The sequence below is a fragment of the Marmota monax genome, unplaced genomic scaffold (assembly GCF_021218885.2).
Source record: "Marmota monax isolate L192 unplaced genomic scaffold, Marmota_monax_Labrador192_F-V1.1 WCK01_AAM20220418_F8-fsc00061, whole genome shotgun sequence".
In the NCBI taxonomy this organism is placed as follows: domain Eukaryota; kingdom Metazoa; phylum Chordata; class Mammalia; order Rodentia; family Sciuridae; genus Marmota; species Marmota monax.
The window spans coordinates 12,641,459-12,661,248 of record NW_026695230.1 but is presented as its reverse complement, the minus strand read 5'-3'; the positions used below and the strand labels follow the sequence as shown (position 1 = coordinate 12,661,248).

The following is a 19,790-nucleotide window of genomic DNA, read 5'->3' as shown; positions in this document are numbered from 1 at the left end:
GAAGATAGCAAGTACCAGGTGCTTAATTAATGTGTGTGGAATGGATGAGTGGAGGTCATCTCTGCAAACAGCTAGGAACATTGACATTGTCCTTAAACATTACTTTAATTAGTATGTACCTATTATGTTAAATAGTATTTCTGTTTCTTTTTAGACTTGATGACTTTTCTTTTGAGTAAGTAAATTTTCCCACTCTCCGTCCACTCTTCTGCATCTGTACGAACTCCTAGGGAGGAAGGCAGCATACATAGAACATTTCAAAGGCACATTACATTTTGCTGAGGCAACTGCGTGGGATCTTACCCAAATGTCCACTTAAGAGGTTTTCTTTTGTTTAATGAGGGAAAATCTCCAAGGAGGTATCCCCCCTACAGCAGATGTCCTTTCTGCTGAAGTTCACAGGTCGAATTTGGGGAGCACAATGGCTGGAGGTCAGATGCCCACTAGGAGATGCTATGATTAATATGTAAGTTATCCCAGATCATTGAGAGAGCCAACGCCCAGGGGATGGAGAGTGGGTGTGAGGACTGAGGGGATTCTTCCGTAGCACTAACTCCCCAACAGAGACCGGGACATTTTTCGTGAACCCTTTGTCTCAGGCAAGTGCCAATGGAGCCACTGACATGTTCTAAGACCTCTGTTACCTGGACCTGTGGTTTCCAACCTTGTCACCACCCAATACCCTTCCGGTTTTCCTCAGGACCCCCATTTGCAAACCTGCTGTCATTCGTGGAGACTCAGTCACTTAAGCAACCATATCCCTTTCCCTGCTGTTTTCCTATGCTAAGACCATGATCATCTCCTCATCTGAAACAGTCAGCCTGACCTGAGTGACACATACAATTTCAGGGAAAAGGAGGGGGCTTGTTTTCTGATGAGGCCTGTGTGATTTCCTCTGTGTCCTAAGGCCTCTGTAGTAACTTTGCCTTGAGGGACACAGGGCACTCGCTGGGATCCACTGTTCTAGAATACCGCTGATTTTGACCCAGCATTCCTAAGACTAGTTCACATTGTTAGGAGGGTCATAATCCCTCCTTCTTATGGGGTAAAGGAAAAAGGAGAGAAACCCAAGTGACAGTCAGTGCCCACCTGTTAAACATATGGGCCGGAGAAGGTTCGAGCTGACCCCCAGGAGAGTTTGGAACTCTTTCCTCAGGGAATTGCAATCTATTTTTATTGAACCACAAGATGCCATGAAACTTGGATTTCTGGGGTCTGTGAAAGCGAGGCAGATCCTTGTTGTGATCCTAGGCTCCACACTCCCCTCCACTCCAACTCCACAAGCCTCAGGGTTCCCACCTAGCTGAAAGTATAACGTTTGGTAGCAGTGCCTTTGGAACGCTGCCTGGGGCTCTGCCCAGTACTCCTTTGTCAGTGCTTCATTAGTCCCTCCTCACCTACCCCGCACCAGGTAGATATATATGCACACATATCTTTGATGCTTGATATGTTTTGCAAATGAAATAAGCTCCATTTATCCAGAATGACTAGGGAATGAAGTGTTAATAGGCACTTGGATACTCTGGCTAAGAGTTTCCATAAACATGTGTATTCCCAGTTTTGAAACAGTGAGAATATGGTAGAATATATTTAACACATAAACTCTATTGAGACTTTTGTTTGATAATGTCAAAAGCCAGACCAGGTTTTGCAGCAGGTTCAACTTATTTATTTTTTTTTTTTGGTCTTATTCATCATTCATGTATACTCTAGCTATTTGAGCTCTCAAATTGTTTGGTTTCTGGATAAATGAGAGCTTTCTGTGCTGTGATCAGAAGCCATTCTGTATGTCTTTATTAACATGCAGTCACGTCCTCTTGTTTTTGCAGAGAAAGCATGGACACAGACAAAGATGACCCTCATGGAAGGTACCATGAACCTAGTAATTTGAACTTTAGTGTCCTTATAGCCATTTTCTTTGCACGATTACATGTTCTATTACTTGGGGCATGTTCTACCTTGTCTCAATTGGAAATAAGCAGAAGGTCATGAGCCTCTGGGCTCAAGACTATCTCCCTCCACCCCAGTCCCCAATGTGGCTAACAATCAGGAGTCCTCGTGTGTCTGTGGAGAGGTTACGGGGATCTTGCAGGAAGGAAAATGGAAAGGTGTAACTTTGCCGCACATCTGCTGGGGGTTGCATTTCCATCTTTCTCTTTCTTTTTTCCAGGTTAGAATATACAGAGCATCAGGGAAGGATCAAGAATGCAAGGTGAGCTTGGGCCCTTGTTTTGTCTAGACTGCTCTGGTCCTGGCTGCATAGAGGGTGGCTGAGGAGGCTCTGTGCAGTTGCTACCTGTCTGCAGAGTCTTCTGGGCACTGGCACATCCTTAGGGACATTGAGAAGAGGTAGTGGGCCTTGGTTGAATGTAGTCTTCTGCTGTCTATTGCCTCCAGACTGAGCTGGACTTCACTTATTGCCATCTAAGCATATTTAACCTGCAGAAAATTAGTCTAGGCTAGTTTTTCCCACCTCCAGAAGGTTACTCCTTCCTGACTGAGGGCCCTCCAGAGGAGACATGACTCAGTGACCCATCACATCCCTGGGCTGCGCCCTGCCTCCCACGGGAGCCCTTATGACACAGTAAATTGCATCTGAAGGCCAGACCTAGGGCACATCCTGCTCCCTTGAGTAGGTCTTAACTTGGTCCTCCCTGCCTCCAGCCATACTTATTGACCTCTTCTCATTGGGCCCTCAAGCTTCCCTGCCATCAGTACCAGGGCCATCTGAGCCTGTATAATGACACAGAAGTAGGGGCCTGCAGAAAGTAGCTAACTTTTTAAGTCCACTGCGACTTCTAGCCTTTCCCTTGCAGACCAGACTTTGCAGGAGGTCCCACCCTCTGTAGCTACATATCCATTGTTGGTGTACCTCCTTAGGAGGACAATTACAAATGGCAGGGAAGTGTCTTCCTGCCAAGGTGGGTGGCCACTCCCAGGAGGGAGTAGTGTGACATCCCTCAGAGAAGCTTGGGGACTGGTGTGGGGTAGCATCTGCTGTACCTAGATGGGCCCTGGTTGATCCAAGGATGGCAGTGTTGATACAGGCCCCTCAGTCAATGATTCTCAGACAAGAAAGAAGTGATGCCCTCTGCAGGCCACACAGCAGGCTCTGCGTAGGCCTCAGAGGCACCCACTAGGGGACGTGGGGCACTCGCTGTGGCTGTTCTGGGTATTTAATCCTGTTAAACCTCCACCTCCATTCTTCCCTCCTTCCACCCCCATCTCAAAATCCAATTTTATAGATATTGAGAGGAAAAGCAATGAGGAGAAATTAACAATTCAGTTTACTGTGAAAGGGAAATTCTTTTTCTTAATTCTAAGGATAAGATGAGCCTAAAAAAAACTAATTCTGACATGACAGTGAAACCATTTTGGGGTGACTTTAGTAGAAAAGTATAATTTGAATAATTTTGCAAATTCTAAATTTACCTGTTAGATAAATAATGAAAACAGTTACAACTCATTTATTTTTGTCATCGTTTCCTTGATGCTTGCACATGTTTTATAAGAAATCATTTTTCATCTTGTTCAGGGAAGCTCACAGTCAGATTGAAAAGAGGCGTCGGGATAAAATGAACAGTTTTATTGATGAATTGGCTTCTTTGGTACCAACGTGTAATGCGATGTCCAGGAAATTAGATAAACTGACCGTGCTAAGGATGGCCGTTCAGCACATGAAAACATTAAGAGGTGAGACCCTGGGCTTTATTGTCCTTTATGTCCTTGCCCACAAACGATACCTAGAAGTTCCTGAGTCCCTCAAGAAAATGGTGATTACTTGCAAATGTGTAGCCCTGTGTAATGTGCCTTTGCTTTTTGGAAATAGATAATGATGCCAAAGAAGCAATTATTGAGTATATGTGGGTACTGAGATGCAGTTTTGCAATCAGACTTCAGCTGTAAGCTTTGCATACCTCTCTGAATGCACATGTTGCTGAGCTTTTGCGTATCAGAGGGCACCACTGATATCCCATCTTACATGTGCACGTATTGGGTCCCACCCTTGCACTTATAAAGATCAGAAATGTGGGTGCACACAGTGATGCAGAAAAGTCAGTTTCAGTTCTTAAGAGAAACATTTAACATGACTTCTTTGAAGAGTGAGTCACTGGTTGATAGATAGTTCTTGCTAAGTTTTATTGTCAGGAATGAACACTGATGATATTTTCATCTTCCTGGAATTTTCCCGAACTAGATTGACTCTTTATGAGGGAGGCAGTATTTTCCTTCTTTGCTGAGTGTGGGGAGGGTGAGAAAACAGAGGCAGAAAAGTGGAAGTGACTTATCCAAACCACAGGAGAATCTGAAATATATCAGGCATTTTAGTGAATGCTGTTCCTGGAATTTTCCATAGTTAGACTTGGACTATTAAATGAAATTGGAAAGTAGGTACTCAGTCATATCTGACATGTGTGGTAAAAGAGTCCCATCTAATATTTGATGAGGCCACCAGAAATAAGAAGTAGTTGTTTTTGTTTGTTTGTTTCTGATTTTTTATTGTTATTCCAAAAGAGATGAATGTTGTATCTTAGGCTTGAAGAATGCATTCAAAAATTCATTTTAGCAAAGATGATATAGGTTATTACGAACTAAATTAAATTGGAAGGGAAAAACGTAGAAAAGTTCAAGGTATAATAGAGCTGCTTCATTTTATTCCTTTGCTATCCTACACATGGTTCTGAAGCTTCCAAGTCATTTACTGCTGGCATTTTTCTGTTATTTTTCTCCTGAAAAATACCAGATTAACAGCCTTTTAAACACAGTCTTGTCCCCCTTCAGTCCTGGGCGCTGGAGCTGCACTGTGATAGCAGCTAAGCTCATTAACTACCCCCACCAAGAGGAGCACATGCTCAGGGACCTCTGTAGTTCATTGTTCAGGGCCTGGGTGACCGGACTGTTTCTCGGGAAGGAACATTTAGAGTGGTGACTCGACGGACTGATAGACAGCTCCCAATATGGAGCTTGGGAGGTGGGAACCCTCCCAGGAGCCTCTACCAGTTTGCAAAATTAAAAACTTCCTCCTATTATCTCTTGGTGTTCCCCATAAGAAAAGCATGCTTGTTAAAGCTCATGCCGGCCACAGTGTTCTCTTTTCAAGGGAGTTCTCCTTGGCATGGTAAGATTCTGCCTAAAACCAGATCTAGCCCTGTCTCATTGAAGTAAAAAGAAGACAAAATGTAAATCCTAGCTAGTAGGGTCTAGGCTTCATCCAGAAGGTTTGAGGTAGTGAAGTAGAGTGAGATACTGTCTGAACATAAAATCTACCAACTCTTCCTCTTTCTTCCTCCTAGGTGCCACCAATCCATATACAGAAGCAAACTATAAACCAACGTTTCTATCAGATGATGAATTGAAACACCTCATTCTCAGGGTAGGTCATAGCTATGGAATTATTTTCCACAACATTGATTTTTATATATTTAGAGTGAGTGCCTGCATGTGGGGAGTTGGTGTCAACACTGAGTTCTTTAGGATCCTAGTCCTCAGGTCTCTACTGCCATCTTATTGTTTGGGCAGACTTCATGTTCCTTCCACAGAACCTTTCGCCTCTGTTCTGACATTGCTTAAGCAAAAATGGAAGGTCTGTGCTATTGTGATTTTAACCCAGGAGAGGCCGGATTTTGTTAAAAATAGGAGAGAATAAGAGTCACATTTCTGCATCAAGGTTTTAGAAAGGGGACTAAAACTGATGACAGTTGAAACTTTCTCTTGTCTTGATATAACCACTGGCACAAAAATGTCCACCTAAATCTTTATACCAAAATCCATCAAAACAACAAAACACCAAGAGGAAAATGAAAGAGGCACATGCTTTCCTCTGCTTGACTTTGGTGCTCTGTCTTGCTCAGTCTCTGCACACAGATGATTGAGATGGTGCCATGGGGACTTGCTGACTTTCAGGGTGAGGTCTGCACAAAGCTCCAAGGCATGTTGCTGGATAGAGTAAGATCAACTTGAAAATTGAAGGGAACGAAATGGAAAGACATGTCCTCTTGCATACTGTAAAATGAGAAATAGAAAAAATGTTAACTGAAAGGAAGGATGTCTGCCTCCTCCTTACACACAGCCAGGGCCAGCCTTCCCCATCCAGCCACCTACAGCATCTGGCCCCCATCTTTCAGATGCCATCAGGTGCATTCTGGGTGGTATGGCAGTAGACTGTCTCCCATCGTTCAGTAGAAGTTTACAAAACCCCTGGATAGAGGGCAGCCCAGCTGGATCTTTGGATCACTGCTATCCATTTTCAACTCAAGCTAGCTTCGGACGCTCTGTAAGTCTGGCCCATAACACATCATAGAATTCTCTCTTCATTCCCTCATGATGCGCTCTATGAAGCAGGAAAGCTTTCAGCTGCAAGGAACCATGGATATGATAAATAAATGCAGATGTTTTTCTCAAATGTAAGTGGTTCCACATAGGTTCTGTGGAGGTTACTGTGTTGGTTATTGAGGTCAGCAGGAACCAGGCTCTTTTATGGGGTTGGGGAGGCTTTAGACTATCTTTCCTTTTTATCAGGAAAGGATATGCCTTCCCAGGCGATTTCATGTCTAGAAATATGTCACTTGGTCACCCCTAGCTGTAGGGCAGGGTGCAGACAGAAGCAAGTATACAGATTTCCTACTATACATGATGAAGCTAAGCAGAGAGAAGGACACGGGAGCAGGAACTGACCCTATAACACTGTCCAAAGCCACATCCATTTGTTAGATTTCCCTGCACGAGTGGCTCACACAACCCAGCTCATCACTTAGGCTGATGTCTGGTTGGCCTGAGGTTGAGTGGTGTCATAGAAGTCACCTTATTACTGCCACATTTTGGGCAGCTTCAATACTGCTCCTTCCTAGTTCTCTTGTACATGAAATAATGTTAAGTGAGGCTTTTTACATCTTGTACAGATGCAGTTTGTGTCTGAACTTAGGACTTCTCTTTTATCTCTGTTGCATTCTATTTTTTGGATGGCTATACTATACTATCCAGCTTGTCATTAACAACCCTTTGAATCTTTATGTGACATGTGGTCTGCTAGGCATGCCTCTTTGCCCTTAATGCTCTTTTATTCACCAATTGAGCAAGCATTTTTGTATCTTTGCTGGTTATATGGTACCGTGGGCAAGCATTTTTATTCACTAATTGGGCAAGCATTTTTGTATCTTTGCTGGTTAATGGTACCGTGCCAGGAACATCCAAATCAGTGGGGCTTCAGGTGGGGCTCAGGTTTCCTAGCAAGTGAGTGATGGTCCTTTGGCTACTACTCCCAGGACAGTTATTCAGATATCCAACTCGCCCCTACCTTCTCATCCTTTCCATAAAGCTTTGTTCTCAGGGAGGTTCTCACTGAAGTAAAAGTTAAACTAGGTCTGAGCATCTCGGGAGCTGCTGTCCGGGCTGCCTTCATAGACATTTGACCTGTGCAGTCACCTAGGGCCCCTGCTTGCTTGAATGCTCTGTTGTCCACCTTGAAAAGCTTGATTTTTTGAACAAGGATATCTGCATTTTCATTTTGTATTAGACCCCTCAAATTATGTCTCTGGCTCCGATTAGCATATTAAGAATCTGAAAATTTTTAGGGCAAAAAAAAGTGTGTGTGTGTGTAATGTTCCTTTTGAAATGTCACATTTAATAATTTTTTGTTGCTGCTTTTAAAAATAATTTCCTATCAGATGCCTGCATTGATCAGGGTCTAGAACAAGGATTATACTCCTATTCAAGCTGAGCTCCTCCTTGGACTTTTCTTCTACTCCTCTGTTTCGTATACTTCATGGGCTCTGTCTTCCCTGGTGAAGCTTGTTTCACCTCAATGGCACATATCAGTGGCTGTGAAATACTGTCCAACCCCTTAACACTTAACACTGCCAGGTGTCCAGTAGCCAGAAATTTACTCCATAGAAAGCAGACTCCACTCAAGTGATGTCAGACCAGACCCATTAGTCAGCAGGTAGTAGACTTCCACTAGTGCCAATCTGACTAACCACTCTCTTTATCTAGTGCTTTCAAAATATCTTTTAAAAACTGTGTCATGGTCAGTCAGCCTGACCAGCTTATAATGTCTAGATACTCTACGAAAATGAGGCAGACGCTACCAGGACCTCTGTGCCACTTACTCACTAGTATCATGTTCCCCAAGGAGGCCTGCCCTGACTGTCCTTGTATACTTTGGAGCTAGTAGTGTTCTCCCAACCCCTGCTCTTCAGCTGTCCCCTAGGGCTCAGCTCCTGCACCTGGGATCTGTTTGCTAGAGTGCCGCAGAGTGGGACTGCGCAGAGCCTCCCCTGCATGGACTGCTGTCACTGGCCTTCACAACCCACTCACTCTCCCCTGGATATGTTGAAATCCTCTTTGCTGATGCCTTAGTTCAGGCCTGACTGCCCAGTATTCCCACCAGGATGTCTCAGTCACCTTTTTCCCAGATCCCTTTTGTACCAAATAACCACATCTGTGAAAGCCCTTTTCCTATGAGATATCAGATTGTCTGCAAGATGAATAAGGAAGTTATGAGGGCCCTATTTTTTGACAGAATGAGGCTTCCAGCAGATGGTGCTTGGAAAGTTACTGCCCCTTTACTATCGTCCTTTGCCCCTGGGTCAGCTTAGGGACCTGACTTAGGGAAGGATCCTCCCCAAAGTCCTCTGGCTGGGTGGCCTGCCAGGCTCTCCTGGCAGTAATGATTCTGTTTCCCTTTCACTCCCTCCTTCTAGCCCACACCGTTCTTTTACCTTCTGGAGCATGAATTCATTTCCTAGTTCTTTGAATTAAACTATATCCCAAAGGCCCTTTTGTAGAAAAGAGAACAGCATTTCTCTAGCTTCTTGTAAAGAACTGACTGAAGACTTGTGAATAACGTAAGCAATGAACCCACTGTGCATTAGGAGAGCAGAGTCTTAAAGGCAAGGGTGTGATGGAGTAGGAAGCACTCTCCTTGTCACCAGAAGACCCTTGCACACACAGACGGAATAGCCTATGCTCTCGGGCACTGTAGCTTTGGCATCCACCTGCATCAGTCACTCTGCCAAACATCCCATCTCCGTACCTGTCTTTGTTGGCATCAAAGATTTTTTACCTGTATTTAAGCTGAAGAAAGAATAAGAAGAATCTAATGGGAAATTTTTTCTTTTTTTGTCTCACTTAGAATACAAATGGCCCAGCTCTAGCTTGAGGAATAATATTTGAGGGCAGTAGTTTCCAACCCTGTGTACATTTGAATCATGGGATGAGGGTTAAAAAAATACCAGTGACCTAGTCCTTTGCCAGAACATCAGCCTAAAAATGAAAACAAAACCACTACTCCCAATGTTGAGAACTACAGTTCTGGAGAGCTCCCAATCACTAAAGGTGTTCAAGTTGAGGGTAGATGGTGGCTGAGCCACTGGAGAGGGGATTCTGATCTCAGAGAGTCCTTGCAATCTCAGGTTCTATAGTTCTCCATAGAGTTGTTATAATTGGAGCAGTGGAACATAATTTATCTGAACATAATTTATTGTTCAATAAAGAGGAAATTCTTAAGCCGTGTTCTGTTTTGAAACATAATTTTAATTGAATTTTTCCTTAAAATCATTAGATGACAATATGTCGGACTTGCAGAGAATCATATTATCCTCATAAAGTCTTTATTTTTAAGCATCCTGTTCTTAGGATACCAGTGACACAATCAGTGAGGGTTCCTGTGTTTTGGAAAGTTAGAAAACAAATCCTTGATTTGCGATCAAAGTGAGTACAAAATGTGTATCCTAAAGTATGATAAATTGATTATCCATTTCTCCTGATTAGGCAGCAGATGGATTTTTGTTTGTCGTAGGATGTGACCGAGGGAAGATACTCTTTGTCTCAGAGTCTGTCTTCAAGATCCTCAACTATAGCCAGGTATTGTTCACACTTCTTCCAGAAATTTCTCAAATTCTTAACAGAGAAATGGATTTAAACTTATTTACCCCAGCAGAAGGGCTAACACTGATCTGATCAACAGCTTTATAGCTTTCTTATTGTAGCAAAATAAATATCCCACAACTGTATACTAGGGTGGGGAGCAAGGCTATCTGTCAAGAGAGAAAGGCAGGTAATTTGATACCTAAGAATAAGAAACTTGGAAATCCACCCCATGTGTGTTTGCGATGATGTGAAGCTCTGCCAAGCTTCAGCTTCCTCTAAAAATTAACTATAATAAACCATACTTTTTACGGTTGTTTGTATGATCAAATAAGAGTAACATATGGAAGCTTCTAGAACCAAGCTTTTCACCTGTTATGTCCTCAGAACTTCTGTTCATTCATCCATTCACTCATTCACACACTGGTATTTGTATGGAATCTCTATAGGCAGAATTGAATAAAAATGGCATTTAAATAAATTCAGATTTATGTAAATTCACTTTTTCCAAGATGTTTTGTTCTTTCTAGTCTTAGAGCACAGGTATGGAGGAAGTTTTATTATCTCTGTTAATACATAAGGTGACCTGACTTGCTTAAAAACAGAGACTTAATATCAGAGCTGGTATCAGAGCCCACAGCCTCCATTCTTCCTTCTGACATTTTACAGGGAACTTGAAAATAATTAAAAAAGAATACATACAGCCAGAAGATTCTTGCCTCAGAGGAGCATGAATTGTTTATATAATTGAACCTTTTCCCTCATAGGTTATCAAAATCAGCCTCCTGATGCTGATATATTTTCATGCTCATATAGGAAATATTTGAGATTCCTCATGCTTAAAAATACAAAATAAAGACAGAAGATGTACAGACGCTGAGCACGTGCTGCTTCACTTATATTCCACCTGCAGTTGACTTGTTATTTTTAACATTTCATCCCCACAGAACGATCTGATTGGTCAGAGTTTGTTTGACTACCTGCACCCTAAAGATATCGCCAAAGTCAAGGAGCAGCTCTCCTCCTCTGACACAGCACCCCGGGAGCGGCTCATAGATGCAAAAAGTGAGTCGAGGGGAGTAGGTGTGGCCTCAGCAGCGGCTCCTGGGACCACCGAGCCCCCAGCAAGCAGGGAGATGTGTGTGGTGGCTTTCCCATACCCTTCCTACCTTGATGCCCTTTTCCTCAGTTGCAGCTGCCATCTGCAGCTAAATGGAATTATCTATGTTCTTTTGATTTTGTTTTTTGGTGGTGTTTTTTAAAATTTTACATAAAGAAGAAAAAAGTTCAATGTCCAAATTCTTTGGAAGAGCTTTGTTTTGATTCTTTTAGTCTTCCCGCCCCCACCCCCACAGTCTAGAAGTTCCCAATTACATGCTCCTGAATTTAAAGTGCTCACAACACTTTCATTTGTTCTCCCAGAACAAATTGCCTCTGTATATCTGAATTGCACACATGCAGTCTCAGAAGATACAAGTAAGAAAACTCCCAGTGTAAATATGATGTTTCTTTGGCCCAAATGATTCCTCACTGGGTTGGCTCCTCCTCCTGGTTTTCTTTCCGCAGCAGGAGAACCATCACTCACATTGTCTCCTGTTTCCCACTCCTGTACCCTGTCCTGCGCCTCCTGTGCTAGGCCCCAGGAGCTCTTTCCTGCTGATCCCACTACAGCTAAAGAATGTGGACTCTGAAAGCTGGCTTAATGCTAGGTGCACATCCTGGCTCTGCTACTCACTAGCTTTGAGAAAGCTACTTAACTTCTCTGTGCCTGTTTCCTCATCTGCAAAATAGTACCTAATTCAATAATTGAGTTGTTGCAAGAAGTCAGTATGTTGATATACTCCATAAAGAATGTGGGTCAATCCACAGCACACAGCAAGTATGATAACAGTACTGGATTCACCATGGTCCACTGAAGTCATGGTCTAACTAGGTTCCTGCTTCCAAGTTCTTCACATTAATCCCTGAGGGAAATACCACAGAGGAATTACCTTTAAAACATTCTTTTCATTAAGGCACATTTTTTCCTGAAAGTAAAATGTAGTCCCTGGTACCCATTGCCCTTTATAGTCTGGCCTTGGCCTCTTTTTAGTGTGACCTAAGGAGAACAAGATGGTGTTTTGTCCTAGCCTTTGAGGCTTTTACCATATAGTCAGCATACAGCACCCTGTGTCATAGGTGCAGCCATAGAAATAGCACCAGGTGTCAAGAGCAGGATGAGTCATGCTCATGTGGGCGTGAGGACAGGCATCACTGAGTAGATGACAGCTGAGGTGGATCTGTAAAGATTTAGTATTTGCCAGGTGATGAAGGAGGAGAAGAGCAGAGAAAACCATGTGTGGACAGGTATAGAGGTGTAGAGTCTTGTGGCTTGCTCAGTGCCTCTGGATCAAATGTGGAGGAAGGGGACACAGTGGAGGACTTGAGCTGGGTGGGACAGATCAGGGAGGGAGCAATATGGGGATAAGAGAGGAGGGAAGAATTGCCCGGAGGAGTCTGGGCAGCAGCCACTCCTCCCTCTGATTGCTCCTATGCTGGCTATGGGATGCTCTTCCTGCCTATGAGATTTTCAGCCCCCACCTTCCATACTGCTCAGCCCTTTGCATTGTAAGGAGGCTGTACATCAGAGCACCCCAGGAGCACCCAACATGATCAGACCAATTGAATTTGTTTGTGGAAGAGCCCGGCCCAATAGAAGCAAAATGCAATTACAAACAGAAACTGCATGTGATTTTATATTTCCTGGTAGCTACATTTAAAAAAAGTAAAACTGAATGTAAAATTAATTTTAATAATGTATTTCATGTAACCCAACAAATCCAAAATGTCACTTTGACATGAAATAATTACAAAAAATTAATAAGTTCTTTTACTTTTTTTGGTATTTTTTTGTGTGTTTCACACTCATAGCACTTCTTTCCTCAGTTCTGAAAAGCCATAAGGACGTGCTCAACAGCCACATGCAGCTAGTGGCTACAGCACAGGACAGCACAGGTCTAGAATGGGATCCAAGAATCTATGTCAAAAGAGCATCTAAGGGATTGTGGCCTACAGCCAGGTCGAGAATTTTAGGGAACCCCAATTCTTACTTTCCATGCTGATATCTAAACCTTGCCCACCCTTCAGGTCCCAGCTGGAGTTCTTCCTCTGGGAAACACAGGTTGTCCTTGCCATTTACTTGACATAATAATACGCTGTTGTCACTGTTCTCTTCTTGGTGCACTTCCATTTCCCCTTCTCATTTGTGAGCTGCTGTTAGAGAGGAATGCTATGCAGTATTTCTTTTTATCCTCCAGAGCATCTAAGCCATTTGTGCACTAGTGCTTTCTATATCATCTTTGAATATTTCCCAATTAATAACACAGGGATCTTTACTGCATTTTTTGGAGGTCTAAGCTGGGAGAAGTGTTCTTTTTGCCTTACAGGGAGACAGTAAAGAAACAGATTGTTCAAGGTCACGTTCCCCCTCCTGACAGGCAGCACCACTCTCAGTTCATCACATTTTGTGTGTTGATTTGCAGCTGGACTTCCAGTTAAAACAGATATAACCCCTGGGCCGTCTCGATTATGTTCTGGAGCACGACGTTCTTTCTTCTGTAGGATGAAGTGTAACAGGCCTTCAGTGAAGGTCGAAGACAAGGACTTCCCCTCCACCTGTTCAAAGAAAAAAGGTACAATTTGACAGTTCTTTAAGATCCTGGGAGGAGGTTTGCTTTCTGCAGTGGAGCCCTCTGCAGAGTGCTGGTTCAGTGGTTCCTCATAGCCAAGTCTGCAGCCAGGCCCTGCTGTCCCTCCACAGCATAAGGGATGTGGGGAGCAGGGGACAGAGCCACAAGGCCCCCACATGTTGCCACAGTGACAAAGATTTGTGGAGAGGCTTCCTCTGTTGAAATTCTGTTTATTATAATATGGTTGGGAAAGAATACCATAAGCCACAATTCTAACTGCCTTCTAAGCAATCCACGAACTTCACCAGTGACCTCTATGCTGCTAAATGCAGTGAACACTTTTATTTTTTTTTTATTTTTTATTTTTTGCAATCACACAAGAGTCTTTATTGCAAGCTCGAGCCTGGACTCACAACTGTTTACTATGCAGCGGTCCCAGGGAGTGAGTCCTGGTCCTTTGTTCAGTGAGGATTTATAGGTTTTTCTGGGGGATACTCTATGCGTCACAACATCACACAGCAAATCATTTCACACTGCAGGAAAATCAAACAACAACTCTTAACATTGATTAGCACATTCACTGGGGGAACAAGTTGGGTCGGGGTGATTGGTAGTGAACACTTTTCATTGCTCTTCCTTGTTGCCAGGGGTTCTCTTCCCCAGCATTCCATGAAACTACTTTCTTCTCAACCCCATCCTCTGCCACTCCAGCTCTCTTCCTGGTTCCTTTTCTTGGCTCCTCCCCTCTAATCTGGGGCTTCTTTCCTCAGTCTACACTGATCCACCAGTAATATCACCCACTCCCTTAGGTTTTTTTTTTTTTTTTTCGTCTTGTTTTGTTTTTTGGTTTTGGTCTGGCACTGAGGATTGAACCCAGGAGTGCTCTATCACTGGGCTACACTCCCAGCCCTTTTTAATTTGAGACATGATTTCAATAAGTTGCCCAGGCTGGCCTTTAACTTATGATCCTCCTGCCTAGTTTCCCAAGTAGGTGGTATTACAGGCCTACACCACTGCACCCAGCCCCTCCCTTAGCTTTAAGTGCCATTTACATGCCAATATTTTCCAAGTTTACATTTCTAGCCCAGGCTTTTCTTTTGAACTCCAGATTTTTTAAAAAATGATTTTTAGTAGTGGATGGATATTTATTTATTTATTTATACGCAGTGCTGAGAATCAAACCCAGGGCTTCACGCATGCCCAGCGCTCTACCCCTGGGCTACAACCCCAGCCCTGAACTCCAGATTTATAAATTAATGGTGGAGTGAATGTATCTGCTTTGATATCTCAGGGGCTTTTCAAACATGATACATGCCAAAGTAGCCACTGGGCTCCCTCCTTTAATGTAAATGACACCAGCCAGCTATTCATTCTAGAGGCTGGGAAGAAGCCTTACTCCTCCCACCACCCACTCCTCATTAGTTACAAGTCCTGCCACAATGGTCTCATGTGCAGAAGTTACCTGCAGTGTTTAGCCATCTCCATGCACCACTATCACTCAGGTCAGGCTACCCTCAGCTGTCGTCAAGCATGATGCGGTAGGCTCTGTAGGTTTTCCGCACCTCCATAAAGCTACCAGGATGACCTATTTTAAATAAAATGTTTTTATCAGTTACCTGCTTAAAACCCTTTATTGTTTCCCTGGCTTTTGAAGAAAATTTCAAAATATTTAACATGAGCACACAACCCTGCCACTATTGCCTGCATTTAAGCCCTGCTGCCTGCCTTTGAAGCCTCAGCCCCTTTCTGGACAAGGCCTCTGCCCATGCTGTCACTTGGATTGAAGTTCCTTTCCCCTCACCCCCGACAGTCCCCTTCACCTTCTTACTCTGGCCTCAGTCCACCTTCTGCCTTCTCATGGCCTCCCACAGGCTTTCTTTCTAGTGCTTTCTTAGAGTTGCAGTTCTATAGCTACTTGTGTGATTATGTGTTTAAAAGTCTGCCTCCCCGACTCAACTGTCAGCTCCACTGGGTGTTTCTTGTGGGTTTTCCACTCTGTTCTAGTAGCCAGCACACATGCTTGCTGAACTCTCCTTGTCAGTTTGTTTGGCGTTGAAGTCCACGGGTGCTTCAACTGAATGACATCAGCAACAACCCAATCCAGAAAAGTGGGAGCCAGTCTTATTTTCTTTTATGCCTGATATTCATGCCAAATCCTACAGTTCTCAGAAATCTCTCCTGCTTCCCCAATGCTGCCATCATTCAGTTCTTGTCATCTCTTGCCACTGGCTTTGAACCAGCTATCCATACTTCTGTTTTCCACTCTCTTCCCATTCATCCATCACCCTCTAAGTACCCAAGCCGTAATTTGACTTTGCTATTTTCCCACTTGAACACCTTTGGAAGTTCACCATTCACTGTCTGAAAAATAAATAACACATTTATTTGTTAGCAAACAGTCCAAGACCCTTGTAATCTGCTCCCAACCTGCTTCTCAGCTCTACCCCCAAGAACCTTCCTTTTCATTTCAGCCACCTGGAAATCTTGGCCATTTCTTATATAGGGTATGTCTCTGTGCCTTTGTACATTCTCTAAACTTCGCACATTCTAGTCCCTTAGCCACTGCTATTTCTTCAGTAGCCTCCTATATTGATTTTTCTGGGAGCTTTCCTCTCCTCACATAGATTGAGGTATTGCTTCCTCCATATATGGAAAACCCTTGGTGATAACTGGCTCTACTAAACATATATGACACTGGGTGACTTTAGTCTATTGGCCTCATTCACCAGAGGCTCACTTCTGAAGGATGAGGCCTTTTTTTAAACTTTTGGATTCCTTAACTACATCCTACCTCACCCTCCACTGCTTGTGTGCCTCCATGACCCAGACCCAGCACTAATGCTAACCATGGATTTTGCTTTCCAGCAGATCGAAAAAGCTTCTGTACAATCCACAGCACAGGCTATTTGAAAAGCTGGCCACCCACAAAGATGGGGTTGGATGAAGACAATGAACCAGACAACGAGGGGTGTAACCTCAGCTGCCTTGTCGCAATTGGACGACTGCATTCTCATGTGGTTCCCCAACCAGTGAACGGGGAAATCAGGGTGAAATCCATGGAGTACGTTTCTCGGCATGCAATAGATGGGAAATTTGTCTTTGTAGACCAGAGGTAAGGGTCTGCATATCACCCTTGAGCAATGATGGCAGAGGATTATGAACCCTGAGTTGAAAAGCAAAGAAGACTGGGCTGTCAGCTAGCTTTCCCAAGAATAATACTAAAATTGAGATTCATTAAGATATTAAAAATAGAGATTTTCTGTGTCATTCTTTGATAAACAGTTAAGTGGGGAGATTTGACATCCAAAGCCAAAGAAAAATAGTAGACCTACTCTCTACATCTGTGAAATACTCCAGGATCATTACTTTGATTGAAATGTAAATCCTGGAAACAATTATGTAGTCCTGAGCTCTCTAATACAGTAGTCATTAGACATGGTAGCCCCATATGGCTATTTAAATTTGAACCTAATCAATTAAAATGAAAAATTCAGTTCCTCAGGCTCACTAGTCACATAAGTACTTGATAGCCACATGTGGCTAATGGCACATAGAACGTATCTATCATCACAGAAAGTCCTATTGAACTACAGTGACCTAATCCAGCCTCCTTGTTTTATAAGTAAAGAACTGAGGTCCAGACTGAGAATCAGCCTGCTGCCAGACTCGGCTGAGAACCCGAAGTACTATAATTCCCTGCTCCTTGCTGCCTCCCTTAAGAATATTTGCAAGGTAATAATTTTTCTGACCACTAGAGATAGCCACAGAATGCTTGAAAAGGCTCTTATGGGCCCAGCTGCTAGAGCTTTTGGAGTTTGGATTCCTGATTTTTAAAAATAGGCAGTAAAAGTGAGAAGTTTGCACTTGTGTTTAGATTTCTACCACATTTTTACCTAATTAATATGGTCACCATCTAAAAATCTCTTAAAATTTCATTTCTTGTGATGCTAGTCCCCTTGAAAGGCTTCTTTGCTTGGTTCTGATTAAACCCAGAAGCAAGAAGACACACATCAGCCCTCGGAAACCCACCTGGCTTTTTTGGCTCCAGCTTCGACCTTGCTCCCACAGGCAGGGTTCATTCATTGAAAACTTGCTATTAGCTGTCTAAATGGCTTTTTAGTCTTAAAAAAAAAAATCCCTTATTCTCTTTTAGGGCAACAGCTATTCTGGCATATTTACCACAAGAACTCCTAGGCACATCATGTTATGAATATTTTCATCAAGATGACATAGGACATCTTGCAGAATGTCATCGGCAAGGTAAGCTAGGCTATAAAAAGGCCATAAGTGTCCCACTACTTCAAGCTTAGTCCATATGATCTCCCAGAGAACTCTGCCCCCAATGATGTGGGAGTCAGCCTCCCAGCCCAGAGGGGCCCAGGACTCTTCAGGCCTAAGCATTTCTAAGGACAGGAGACTGATGTCCCAGACACCATTTTTCCACTCGCAGATTCCCTGTCCCTGAGGGCATGACACTTTCCTCTACATAGGCCATGGCAGTCTCTGGAAGGGTTTACACAGATCCAGAATAGATTTAGTATGCCCTGACGGATCTGGTTCCTTTCCATGCAGGCCTACACAGTGACCTGTGTTTTCCTTCTTGTCTAATGGCATGTCCATATGTGTGGCCTTCTGAGAAACCAACATTGACTCCTTCCTTTACTGTCTCCACCAGATCTGTCCATTCAGTTCAGACATGCATTTCCAAAGACTCTACTTTTTACCACCCCCACTGCTGTGACCCTGGTTCTTCAAGCACTTGTGCCCACCTAAGGACCTGTGATAGACTCCTAACACTCCTCTTCCTTCTCACCTCCAATCCATTTTCCATAGTTGTCCCCACTTATCCTCAGATAGTTTGAGAGTTTGAGCCCAATAATGTCACACATTGCTGCTTAAAACCCTCTTGCCTTCAGACTCAGGCTCAAAGGCCTTTGTTAGGCATTTGAAGTTAAGACTTCCCACCTTCTCAGCTCCACTCCCCATCCATGCCTGTGGGGGGCATGCCTCAGCTACATTCCGCCTCTTGAAGGCGCCCACCAGACCCCGACACTCCAGAGGCCCTGCTGTGTTTTTTCCTCCTTCCTCCTCTTGGCAAGCGGATTCATCCTTCAAGACTCTGATTTCAATTCCTCTGTGTAGCCTTTGCTCACCTCCTCTCTTGAGGGCAGAAGTCACAGCCTCTGCTCTCTAGTGCCTATGTAGGAAAGGTACTCATGACGTATTTGTTACATAAAAGAAAGAGGTTTGACTAGGTTAGTGGCCTCTATCAAGTAAGGTTTTCCTAAAATTGAGCTAAGTGCTGTACTCCCTAGGGCTTTAAGATGAGAACGTATCTTTTGGATGGTGCGTTCTCACTTGTTGATGTTCATATTAGAGTTGATTCCAGTATTCCCTAGAGCCTTAATTTCAGTGATTTTGGGAAAAGAGTGATAGATGAGCAAGTTGAAAGGTTCTGAGACCCTCAGAAACAACCTGTTCTCTGAAGTGTTGACCACTGGCTCTCTTGGCTTATTAAAGTGATGTGTCAAGCCCGAGTCCCTTTTTTAATTTGGTATTGGGTGTCCTGTTTAATATGCTGGGTTGAAGAAACTATTGTTTATGGCTTTTTGCATTTTCAGTTTTACAGACGAGAGACAAGATTACAACTAATTGCTATAAATTTAAAATCAAAGATGGTTCTTTCATCACACTACGAAGTCGATGGTTCAGTTTCATGAACCCTTGGACCAAGGAAGTAGAATACATCGTCTCAACCAACACTGTTGTTTTGTAAGTGTTTTTCTATGTCAAAAGCTCCTTGCTTCCAAGGGAGGTGCCTTGAGATTCTTACCTGGGTAAAGGGGTACAGGCAGCAGCCAGTATCACATCCTTTAAATGCCACCTTGCTAATGTCTTGTGAAGCCTCAGGATGGGCGGATTGCAGAAAGGTTTGTTAACAAAGGACAAGCTTCAGTCCTCACACCATGCAGGGCCTGACTTGTGGAAATGTTCTAGGAAGCAGCAATCTCTCCTTCCAGATAAAGCAGTCAATCTTTGAATTCCACAGGTCCTGCATGCTGGGTGTCCATTATACTGCTATGAAGGAAGGGGCTGACCATGCCTGAAATGCTCACATAGGTACTAGCTTACACTGGGGTGTGACTCTGGATAGCAGAGTCCATGCCTCTCAGGCTGGAGGCCCGAGCACTGGCAGCTGGAGGGCCCTCTCAGAAGCTGCTCCATTTGCTAGATGAGCAAGAAAAAGGAGGAGCTCTT

At 43.5% G+C, this 19,790-nt stretch overlaps 1 protein-coding gene across 15 annotated transcripts in view; it reads left to right on the top strand.

Moving 5' to 3' along the window:
• The window catches only part of Bmal1 (basic helix-loop-helix ARNT like 1), a 100,437-nt gene that overhangs the window by 69,831 nt on the left and 10,816 nt on the right, over window positions 1-19,790 (top strand). For 6 of the 15 annotated variants that reach the window (XM_046438010.2, XM_046438016.2, XM_046438012.2 and 3 more), the window contains 11 exons: window positions 155-175; window positions 1,830-1,868; window positions 2,171-2,212; window positions 3,536-3,693; window positions 5,295-5,374; window positions 9,769-9,861; window positions 10,812-10,929; window positions 13,386-13,535; window positions 16,398-16,644; window positions 17,686-17,792; window positions 19,154-19,304. In XM_046438010.2, coding sequence (XP_046293966.1) covers window positions 155-175; window positions 1,830-1,868; window positions 2,171-2,212; window positions 3,536-3,693; window positions 5,295-5,374; window positions 9,769-9,861; window positions 10,812-10,929; window positions 13,386-13,535; window positions 16,398-16,644; window positions 17,686-17,792; window positions 19,154-19,304 — 1,206 coding nt within the window. The other 9 variants (XM_046438019.2, XM_046438026.2, XM_046438025.2 and 6 more) reach the window with 9 other exon arrangements.